This window comes from Euphorbia lathyris, chromosome 6 (genome assembly GCF_963576675.1).
Source record: "Euphorbia lathyris chromosome 6, ddEupLath1.1, whole genome shotgun sequence".
NCBI classification, from domain to species: Eukaryota; Viridiplantae; Streptophyta; class Magnoliopsida; order Malpighiales; family Euphorbiaceae; genus Euphorbia; species Euphorbia lathyris.
In genome coordinates, this window is record NC_088915.1 from 58,184,372 (window position 1) to 58,196,579 (window position 12,208).

Genomic DNA, 12,208 nt, shown 5'->3' on the forward strand with positions numbered 1-12,208 from the left:
CACTATTAGGGTGAAATTCATGTCATTAGGGAAAGGGAGATTCCAGTGATGTCTGGTCTGCTCCAAGCGAAGATGGACATGTTGTCATTGAGGACTGCTTTAATGGAGGCTTGCAGGTTCATTTGTAGTTGGGTGCCCATCTTTAAGGCCTGGTCCTCCACCACGAAATAGTCTATGATTGACTCAATAGGGCGCGGATTCTATCCAAGCATGTCCATTAAATCGTTGTCCACGTACATTGTGGTTCGAGGCTAAGTGGCTCTCCAATGGATCTTTCTTGCCAGCTACCTATCGCTTGAGATAACGATGTCGCCTTCTGGGTTAGCATCTTTAACAACCTCCTAGCTGAGATTTAAGTTAAAATTTAAAGATGAAGAGTTAAAAATCAACTGCAACAGTGACCGTTTGGTCATAGAGGCTCTGATACCATGTCATGGAACCGATTGAACTAAAAGCTCAAGTTGATAGTTAAGGCCCAATCATAGATCTTTTATTAATCTCCGACATCTTGAACATCACCAACAAGCTTTATTTGTGGACAATATTGTTATTGGGGCATGTTTAATCAAACTTAAAGTTAAGCACCCATCCAGATTTCCTTCTGCTAAAGAGTTGGTTACTTCAAAAACTCCATATGCTGGAAATGCAGAGTGGATCAACAACTTATTGAGCATAATATGTAGATACATAGAAGAATTGTGTAATCAAAATTCACTCATAAATTATGAAAACAAAGTCAACAGATCTTTCTTCCATAATTGATATAGGATATACGAAAGCGAACATATGTGGGAGTACTTAGCTGCTTGATCCAGTTTGGGATGGGTCCATTAAATGTGTTGCCCGTCAAATACCAGATGTTGAACTATTCCATAATGTATCTGATGAAGGAACAAGAGAGCAACTTGCACTGGAGTCATCATGGTACATAAGTTGATGGAAACGTTGTCGTATGGCGTTGAATCTCGACTCATCTCCCCAACTCGGATCTATTACCAACTCATGAACATCAGCTGTTCCTTCAAGCATACTCACCACTCTTGACATTGTAGGCCTAAGTGCTGGCGATGGATGTGTGCACAACATTGCTACTTCGATCACTCTTTTTACCTCTTCCTTGTTGAATTTGGACTCCAATCTTGGATCAACCAGCTCCAGTAGGTACCCCTTTTGCTCCAGAACAAGTGCCTGAAATAAACATAACCTGTCTGTATTCACATTCTGATTGTGTCTACTTGAAGTAGATGGTTTTCAATCTTACCCAATCTAGAAGGCATATGAAATTCTGGTCCGGACGATGTTTCATGTTGTTTTTCCCAGCAACAATTTCTAATAACACAATCCCAAAACTGTAAACGTCTGCCTTGAAGGTCAAATGACCGTATAATGCATACTCAGGTGCCATATATCCTCTGCAGTAACAATGACAATTGTGTGAATCAAATAATAATAAAAAAAACATTTAACATGAGGCAGTAGCATTAGTTATCTGCTCACACAGTTCCAGCAACTTTGGTGCTGATGTGGGTGTTATCTTCTTCCTCAAGTTTAGCCAAACCGAAATCAGATATTTTAGGACTCAAGTCCTTGTCAAGGAGCACATTAGTACTTTTGATGTCTCTATGAACAATTTTTATGACGGATTCCTCGTGCAGGAAAGCCAAGCCTTTTGCAATGCCAATACAAATCCTATGCCTTGTGGGCCACTCCAAATGCAATTGCCCTTCCTTTTCACCTATAACAAGCACACTCACATAAACCTACCGATAATTTTCACTTATTCATGTGTGATGTTATTGTAAGCTTACCAAACAGAACATGTGCGACGCTATTGTTTTCCATGTACTCATATACCAGCAATAGTTGTCTTCCTTCCACACAGCATCCATACAACCTAACGAGATTCGGGTGTTGCAAAGCAGAAATCATGCCTATCTCATTAACAAATTCCCGATTTCCTTGCTTTGATTTGGAAGAAAGCTGCTTAACTGCAACTGTAGTTCCATCTGATAATTTACCCTGCAATCAGCAGTGGCATGTGATGTTCATCTTGCATTATGGTAAAATAAAATGATGAAAATAATTTTAAGGAATGAAAGAGTTGTAGCATACTTTGAAGACAGGTCCAAAACCGCCTTCTCCAATCTTGTTGGCAGGATCAAAGTTGTGAGTTGCTGCTTTAATTTGTCTGAAGGTGAACATACCAGTTTGTAGATCTAACCCTACTAACTCTGTATGAGGAACCAGGATAAATAACTGAATCACATTGCCATTATGATTAAAATAGAAAAATGAAAAAAAGGAAAAATTCTACCCCACGCAATAATATGATAATCAAAATTAAACTCTAATTCTATGATGCAGAGTACCTGGATCCTTTGATTTCCTGCCTCCCAAATATCCTTTCCACCAAAGACTGACCACAATCATGAGGACCAATAACAATGCCAAAACTACAACAAGAACCACAACAATTGTGTTGTGTTTGCTCTCTCTAGGAGGATTAAATTCTGTGACAAATTTGGGAAAGATCAGATTCATAAAGAAGGTGTTTGTGTGCGGAAATACCATTTTCCATTGTCTACACTGAGATGTAAGAATTATGTGTTGAATGGAACAAAAATGTCAGCATAAGAAAAAGAACTTGCCAGATTTCAAATCAATGGCAGATACTAGAGGACCATATGTTGCTTTTATTGGGGCATGTGTTGTCCCCTTTCCAGCCCAGCGGAAGTGGATATCTAAAGTCCCGTCATTTACAATCGCCGTAAATTCCTTTACAAGCACTTTATCTACTCCTTGGGCTTCCTTTTTTATCTCAAAGTCCTTGAGCACACGTTTATGCTGCAAAATACTAATTCAATATAACTAGAATCAATATCAGCAGAGCAAACAACAGGAGATAGTTACCTGAATATAAACATCAAATAGCCGTCTTCCTAGACTCTGGTAGGATGTATCGTTCCTGATGACTATCTCAACAAAGTGAAGCTTCACATTGTATGTCCCATTCGCTAGGCAACGTATATAATATGTGAAGGAGAGAGGAGAAATGCGTGCTCTGGTGTACAAATCAGAGTTTTCCATTCTGAGCATGGATACATTTTTGGCTATGTAGTCATCTGATGAAGTAGAATCATCCCAATAATGTCCACTAGTGCTTACTTCCCACTGTGCTTTTGTAGGAACATACTTTGCGGCACCTCCTGCCACGTCATCTCCTTGGTAGGTAATGCTTCCAATGGTGGTACTTCGTCCACCGCAATTTATATGCACAGAGTATTGAACTGTACAGAAATAACATGTTAACTTGTATCAAATATCACTAAAATTCTTAGTAACATGTATCATGCATTGTGATAGAATAGTATAAGAACCTTTTGAACAAGGAAAGTCATTCAGGCACTCCGTAGCCGTTCTGCGATGTAGTACAGAAGAAAAAAGATTACCAAGAAAAAATACAGAGGGAAAGGCTTAAACTTTATTTTAAGAGGGAAAAAAAACAAGTAATTGAAGCTCACTTGTTTTGCCCTCCAGAAGAGCTTCTGAACAAGTTCCTGATGCACCATGAAAGGTATCAGTTTTGGAATGTAACATTCTTCATACAAAGATTAGACAAAATGGAAAATTGAAAAATGACTTTTTCAGTTCTTACAGTGTCTCTCGACAAGCAGCAGGCAAAGAACTTGGAGTGAAATTATTGTATGAAAGATCTATTGTACTGCAGACAAATATTAAGTTTGTTTTATAATCTCAACAAGCACCCAAAGAAAAGTTATCACCTTAATTATTAGGACAGTTCAACAAAATAATTTGCACAATGCAGAAATATTATCACTAAAAGGCTAACATTTTAAAATAAATCTTGTTATAACTGGGGATGAACTAAATCCAGAAACTATTGTATAAGCAAAGTGAAGCTTGTCATTCAGCCAAGTTTTTTTTTTCTTTTTTTTGAATGAAAGCCGGAGGCTAGCAGGGAGGAGAAGATGAGGGCCCGAACCAGGCACCCACGAAAACCCTCAAGAATCTAGCCCCAAAATATTATTAAAAACTCCAAAACAGAACAAAGTATCCCGCCATGTGTTTTTAATTCCACAAATTAATGAGGTTGTCTGGACTCGAACCCTCGACCGTTTGGTCCTAGGGGCTCTGATACCATGTCATGAAACCGATTGAACTAAAAGCTCGAACCGATAGTTAAGGCCCAATCATATATCTTATATTAATCTCCGACAAAGCGGAATTACTCAACAAAATTAAAATCATCAGAAATAAAAGAGTTGCAAAAAGATGGTGCCGAATTCCACCAACAAATATCCTCAGCATTCTGACCAAACCGAGCCAGCACATCAGCTGCTCGATTCCCCTCCCGATAGATGTGTGTCACAAGGAAGCGCATAGAGTCATTCAGCCAAGTCAAACGGAGCATTTGAAGAGTACTATTGTATTGAACAGAGAAAAAAAATAAACAAACCAAACCTAAAATTAAGAACACATTTACATTTGCTTGTGCTATAGAGTTGGTTTCTTCAAGAACTCAATATGGTGGAAATGCATAGTGGATCAATAACTTACTGAACATAGTATGCAGATGCTAGTCATATCATTACATGTAATATGCATACATGGCAGAATTATGTAATAGAATTGCATCTCCTTCACTCACAAATTATAAAACAAAGTCAATAGATCTTTTTTCCATAATTGATATAGGAGATGTGAAAACAAACATACGTGCGAGTATTTAGCTGCTTGATCCAATTTGGGATGGGTCCAGTAAATGAGTTGCCTGTCAAATACCTAACAAAGAATCACAATCTTGTTATTTTAATAAAAATTTGATTTACCATTGCAAAGAAAGACTGCAAAGAAGAAAGAAATATATATGGAGGTTTTATTAAGGGTTAAGGTGCAAAAATACCCCTAACGTTTTGGATCAGGAGCAATTTTACCCCTAACGTCTAAAATGATGCAATTTTATCCCTAATATTGGAAGCCAAGAGCAATTTTACCCCTAACGTTGATAAATTGGGTCAATTTGAGAAACTATTATAAAATATAGTCATTTTTTTTCTTTATTTTGCACCAATTGCATATCAATTTGTTCTAAAAAAAGATATAATGTTTTTTGTAATTTAATAATAAAATTGAAGATTAATATTTATAAATTCAGTGAATTTTTTTTTTTTTTTTTGTCTAATTCGTATAAAATACAGTATGTTTTTAATATTTTTCTTATCTTTTTCACATCCCAACATATGTTTGTTTTTTGTAATTTAATAATAAAATTGAAGATTAATATTTATAAATTCGGTGAATTTTTTGAATTTTTTTGTCTAATTCGTATAAAATACAGTATGTTTTTAATATTTTTCTTCTTTTTTTCACATCCCAACATATGTTTGTGATTTGTTACTGATAAAATAACGCATGTGTGGAGTGTAAATGACTAGATTCATGACCGAGTAGACAGTTTGATGAACTATTTCTCAAATTGACCCAATTTATCAACGTTAGGGGTAAAATTGCTCCTGACACAAAACGTTAAGGGTATTTTTGCACCTTAACCCTTTTATTAATGAATGCAGACAAAGTAGGAAAGCTGAAAAGGTCGGTGATGTAGAGTATTCAGTGAGTTTGCAGCATATAAACAAACACCAGCCTAGGACAGCCAATTAAGTTCAGAAATGCTTACATGATCTCTAAGCTTGTCAAAGTTTCAAAATTTGTTGGAAGATTTCCAGACATTCTGTTGAAACTAACATCTCTGCAAGAAAACATTTTTATTTTTCAAGTGAATGCAACAATAGGTCTAAATTCTTAGCAGTAAATTTCAGCTCTAACAATAAATTTCAATAATACTATAGTTTAGAAACACATTTCAAGGGAGAAAAAAAAAAGGTAAGGGAACAGATCATTACAGGATTTTGAGATGTGTATCTGCTGTTACATAGGCTGGAAGAGGACCTGATATATTGCAGTTCCTTAACATTCTGGAGAACAAATTATCTTCAATTAAGCTCAACTACTATGGTCAAAACTATTATGATTTCAGAGTGTTAAAGTAAAGAAAGACCTACAAATACTTCATGTTCGTTGTATTTAAGTCCGGAAACTTAGAACCTTCCCCTTGTAGGTTGCTAATCCTCCTGCATACACATAATTCTAAATAAAGTACTAAAAAAAGCAAACAAAAAAAGAAAAAAAAAAAAAAAAAGTGGACAAAACACAACCATGTTATGCAGGTAAGAAAAAGAGGCAACTCACAAATCAGTTAAATTATTCAATGCAGAAATGCTTGAGGGGATCGGCCCTTCAAGACCACTACCTTGGATCTCACTGTTGTCATTATTATTCAAAAAGCGGGTTATGATTTCTCTTGGAAACTATAATTGGGTATATCGAAATTCGAGACTTTTAGATACAAAAAGACATACAGGATTGTAAGATGCTTCCAGCTCTGAATAAAACTGGGTATTTTCCCACTGAAGTTGTTACTGCTAATCCTACTGCAGTTGACTGCATATTCAGGATATCCATATGTATATTTGGAAATAGAAACACCGTACTTAACAGATGAAGTTGCTAGGACTTACAGTGTTCTTAATTTAGCCATATTGGAGAGAGCCATAGGTACCTCTCCACTGAGATTGTTGGAACTAAGAAAACTGCATCCAGCAAAACGAAACACGCCAAATATCAATGTTACATACTGTTGTCTTTTTATAAATAAAGTGAAAAAACTTCAGTGAGAAGGTCTGAGGGACTAACAGATACTCTAAGTTAACCAATTTTCCAAGCTCAGGAGGAACAGTTCCAGAAAAAAGATTGTTCTCAATGTTCCTAAATGAATATTATCCATCAAAATTACTGGATCTTCAAAAAATTTGAACAGAAAGAGAGAGAGAGAGAGAGAGAACATGAATACAAGGATACAAGTGAGGTGATGTTCCCTAAATAACTTGGAATCTCTCCGGTTAAGCGGTTCACTGCAATTGAACTGCAATATGTGCAATTATTTAGTCTATTTAATCATCCTTGGATGGAATTGCAGAGGCTGAGGCTGCTTACAGTGTTTCCAGCCGTGTAGAAGCCCATTGAGGAGGTATATTGCCACTTAGGTAGTTAGCATAGAGGTCACTGCAAATTTGAAGTGAAACTAATAAAGGTCACTGCAATTTCTTGGTGTTGAAAGCAAAAATCACAATAGTTGGAAGCATTCTTACAGTATCTTAAGGTGAGGTAGCTTCACAATTGATGGTGGAAGTACACCAGCAACACCTTGCCCTTTGATGGATCTGTATATATAGCAAGAATTTAACAACCTATCAGAAGAAGAAAAATCCCCAATAGATGGTATTAACAAGCACTGAGAGAAGGAGTTGTACATGCTAACAACATGGCATACACCATTTAGGGCAGTGCAATTGCAGGAGATACTATTGTTATACCATGACTGGTCTAAAGATTTTGATGTCTGCCAAGTTGGATCATTGCAGGGATCTACATTGAAATTCCAGTCCTTGTTTCCTACTTGTTCTGCAATTTCACGCAGTGCTTGCACTGCACAAACCCATATGAGACAGGTAGTGGTTAATTAAAAGAGTAATCCCCAAGATTGATACTTTACTTCAATTTTTAACAATGAAAGTGAAAATGGTTGGTTTGTCATACCTTCATCATGAGGAAGAGACCCAGATTGTGCTTCAGTCTGAATTATTAGCAACAGGAGCACGACAAAGCGGCCAAAATTGGCAGTGAAAGAATGAGGAAATTTCGCCATCTTTGTTCTCTAATCAGTCCATAAGCTTGAAAAGGTTATAGAGAGATTATTAGACAGCTCAACACAAACTAGTTGATATTATTCAATGAATTCCAGTGCTTGAACTTGGTAGTGAAGCATTGTTCTACAATTCACTCATAAGGAAAAGCAGATAGTGATAAAATCTATATTAATTTATTAGCTCCGCTCCAAAACGGTGGGCCAATTTCAATGTTCTTTTTTTCTTTTTGTCAATTTTTTATACATGCTTTTTTTCTAATTTATTCCATGTGAGTTAATAGGCTCAGTACATCTTTTTAATTTTTATATTAAGTCCAGTTTTTCAAGTAATCTCCACCACTTACTAATTAAAATAATAGAATCTACGGATTCATACTAAATCGTAGCAAAATATATATAAGGAATTTTCTATTTGACATAAAAAAAAACTAGATACTTTTAATAATTTTTTTCTATTTTTGATATAATTAGTCCAAAACTTTAATTTCACTTTAATTTTTAAATAAATATTTTTATTTAACTGTATTTAATAAAAAAAAATTTGTTTAATTGTATTTGATAATCAAAATTATCATTCCCTTCTTAGAGGAAAGAAGCTGATTCTTCCCATGAGAAGGGAAAAAAAATAATGGAGAACCATTATTTTAATATTTTTATTAGATTTTTTTATTAAATGTAAAAGGTATTTAATAATCAATATTTTTATTCAATTGTATTCACTAACTTTAATTTTTATCCAACCGCATTTAATAATTTCAAAACTTCATCTACCCTATAAAATTTTAGAAATTCATAATATTTATTTGATATTTTGTTTTTGATACGTGACGAACATTTTAACCCATGATAAAAAAAGTATCTACAATTTCTGTTTTTAACAAATCTAGAATTGAAGGTTGTTAAATGTATTTAGACCAGAATAATGAGTCATTTTAAGTTCCACAATAATGAGTCATTTTAAGCCCCAATTTATTACAAATGCCCATGTTAGAGAGTTGAGAATTGTATTACATCTTGCTTTTTTTTTTTTTTTTTTTTGGTGGTTTGGATCTTAATCATAATTAATGCTAAATAGGAAGGAGTAAAGTATCAACGAAAACAATCCTACTCCAACTTATACCATTTTACATTTATTATAAGAAAAGTACAAAAATAAACTTTGTAGTTTAAGCCATTTTCAAACGTATACTATGTGGTTTAAAAATTTACAAATTGGTACATTGAGATTGATTCCGTTAGCAAATAAGGTCTAAATGAACTAACGATGTTAAAAAAGCTGAGGTGGCAGTCAAAGTCAAATGGTCTAAGGGGCATTTTGGTCCTTTCAATTACTTTATAATTTATAATTTATTATATTTTTTAAAAACTAAAATTTAACCAATACCAAACTGACACCTCACGTTTTCTCTTTTTCTCCCATCTCTCTACTACTACTCTCTTTTCCAAAGCTCTCTATCGTCTTCTACACTGCAATAGGTTATAATTCAGACAGTAAAATTTTCCGCTGGCGAAAATCATTTTGCCTGATTCCAAGCTGCAAAGGCTAGGAATAGAATAAGTTGTACACATAGAGAATAAAACCCTCCACCATCAATATGAAAGCTTTAAGTTGATAAATTCTTAACTGCCTACGGAGAAATTAGATCATCTCAGCCACTGATAGATCAATGGAAGATAACCCAATTACTAACCCAATTGAAGGCAAAAGATGAGGCCTTAAAGCGAGTGGTAACTGAGACACAAAACCCACAAAAGGATTAGAAATGGTACTTTTTTGACCAGCATAATCCGAAACCCAGTAGATTAAATCGTCGGAAGAAGCAGTAGGAGAAAACCCAGATGGAATATGAGGAAATGAAGTCTGATACCAAGCAAAATCTAGGATCAAAGAGGTAACCTTAGAAATTGGTTCTATTTGGAATACATTTGAAGTATTTCCATTTCATGGCAGGGATCAGCTTCAACGCTATTTTGTTCAGAAGACACGCCGGCGACATTGAAAGACTCTTCCTCGATGATTTTGGCATTCGATGTGAACATCGGGCGAAACTGAGCCGTAGCGATTCTTAAGAGGAGATGGAGAAGATAAACTAGGCTTATCGGATGATTGAGGAGGAGAAAGATGGCTTTGGGTTTTTTCAGTTTCTGCCATTTCTATTTCTACACACAAAGCTTGAAGATGGTTTGGGAGAGAGAGAGTAGTAGTAGAGAGATGGGAGAAAAAGAGAAAACGTGAGGTGTCAGTTCGGTATTGGTTAAATTTTAGTTTTTAAAAAATATAATAAATTATAAATTATAAAGTAATTGAAAGGACCAAAATGCCCCTTAGACCATTTCACTTTGACTGCCACCTTAGCTTTTTTAACACCGTTAGTTCATTTAGACCTTGTTTGCTAACGGAATCAATCTTAATGTACCAATTTTTAAACTTTTAAACCACATAGTATACGTTTGAAAATGGCCTAAACCACAAGGTTTATTTTTGTACTTTTCTCTTTATTAGATGTATTTTTTATATATATTATATATATATATATATTTTTTTTTTTGGGAAAACCCTACTTTATTAAGCAGTAGAAACATTATCATCATATCATTTGAAATACGATCCACCATCCCCTTAACAACAGTTTCGAACTGAACATTCTGAAGTTCAACTGAGAATATTTTGAGTATCACGGCACGGAAAGTCAACACCTCAGCTAGCGACGCTTGAATACTATCTGCAGCAAAGGAGCTGCAACACGCAATAAAATTATTGGTGCATCTCGAAGAATTGGTCCCATGCCAAAAATGTTCTTTGATTGAAACACGGTCGTTTTCAATCCATGTCGATGTTACATTTGACATAGCCGGCAACTGGGTGCTACCAACGGACCACCGTCTAACCTCCTGAATCGCACCTTGCCTGCTAAGCTTGACCATATTCCTCTTTCCGTTTCTCTTTCCATTCTGAAATAAACTGCTTTGAACTCGTAACAGCAACCATAGAAGACTGACATTTCTCCTTCTCTATAATTTTACATAATTATGCATTTAAATATAAAAATTAAATTACAAACACATAAATTAATAAATCACTTATACCATATTATATATAAATTAAATTTTCTACAATTTAATAAATAATACGTAAATTTAACAAATAAATCCTTAATTTCAACATTTTACATTCTAAATAAGCATAAGGAATAATTTAATCACAGTTTTATATACAAGTTCGTGTAGAGAGTAGAGTATTCTATGGATATACACAATTTAATCACAATTTTATATATATAACCGAATTCGGGTAGAGAGTATTCCCGAGGTATACGCAGGGGTGGAGCCAGTGGATGGGGAGAGTTGGAGTTGGCTGGCCCTTCGACCCTGCTGAAAAACAAAACCCTAGAAATAGATTTTCCTCCCCTTTAGCCATGGAAAATGTTGGAGAGGGGGAGAAGCCCCTCCGACTATGGTTGGCAATGATGAGAGGATTATTCAAAAATCGTAAGTATCCGAACCGACGGAGATGAGAAATAACCGTAAAAAGTGGGGATGAGGATAGGAACGGAGAAATTTTTTTTCCCGAAACCTAAACGGAGATGTGGATAAGAATTGTTATATCCACCTCACGGGGATCTCTGCCTCATTATCGTATAAATCACTGTGGGAATCTAAAAAAAATCCAAATGTGGATTTCCAAATAAACTTCTTAATTTTAAATATCATTTAAAATGTAGGGTTAATTACAAATAACTACCATGTGGTTTGACCGATTTGCGATGTGGTACCTGTGATATTTTTTTTTCAAACACAACCCTATGGTTGCAAAATTTTACATGTTTTTTTTACTTTGCCAATTTTGGTCGATAACGATTTCGAAATGAAAATTTTCAAGAGCTAAATGATATTTTAAGCAACTTTAATTCTTCAACTTTTTAGGTTTGAGGTCATTTAGGTGTTGTTTTTTATGAGAGAGAAAAATAATGTTTAGAGAGAGAAAACTCCAAAAATGATGATTTTGAAAAATTAAGAATATGGTTCCATAGTAAATATGATACCAAACGAGTTTAATTCTTGAAAAATTTTATTTCGAAGTCGTTATCGACCAAATTTGACAAAGTAAAAAAAACATGTAAAATTTTACAACCATAAGGTTGTGTTTGTAAAAAAAAAACCACAGGTACCACATCGCAAATCGGTCAAACCACAGGGTAGTTATTTATAATTAACCCAAAAATATATGAATAAGAAACCAATGCTTTCAAAAGTTTTTTGATTCAATGTATTAAAAAAAAACTCCTTAAATCATAAATGTTATTGGGGTCAATTATTTTCAAATAACATTAATTATTTACAAACCTATTAGGTATCCTAACATTAATTAATTAATTAGACAGTAAATAACCTAAATTAGAAGATCACCTAATTTAAAATCAT

At 34.6% G+C, this 12,208-nt stretch overlaps 1 protein-coding gene across 2 annotated transcripts; it reads right to left on the reverse strand.

Moving 5' to 3' along the window:
* Nucleotides 1-696: 696 nt before the first annotated feature.
* Nucleotides 697-7,933, reverse strand: LOC136232993 (probable leucine-rich repeat receptor-like serine/threonine-protein kinase At3g14840). Of its 2 annotated transcripts, XM_066022498.1 has the most exons (24): nt 7,678-7,932; nt 7,392-7,566; nt 7,230-7,301; nt 7,075-7,143; nt 6,932-7,003; nt 6,775-6,846; nt 6,600-6,671; nt 6,441-6,512; nt 6,271-6,342; nt 6,084-6,152; nt 5,925-5,996; nt 5,699-5,770; nt 4,738-4,803; nt 3,656-3,721; nt 3,522-3,557; nt 3,378-3,418; nt 2,911-3,287; nt 2,649-2,844; nt 2,370-2,510; nt 2,113-2,231; nt 1,809-2,019; nt 1,498-1,735; nt 1,262-1,412; nt 697-1,188 (listed from the first exon to the last, which is right to left on the reverse strand). In XM_066022498.1, the coding sequence occupies exons 1-24, from the start codon at nt 7,784-7,786 to the stop codon at nt 847-849; spliced, it is 2,982 nt and encodes a 993-aa protein (XP_065878570.1). In that variant the 5' UTR covers nt 7,787-7,932; the 3' UTR covers nt 697-846. The 2 variants fall into 2 exon arrangements, with proteins under 2 accessions (XP_065878570.1, XP_065878573.1); XM_066022501.1 differs by lacking the exon at nt 697-1,188 and having other exon boundaries at nt 1,500-1,735; nt 7,678-7,933.
* Nucleotides 7,934-12,208: the final 4,275 nt, after the last annotated feature.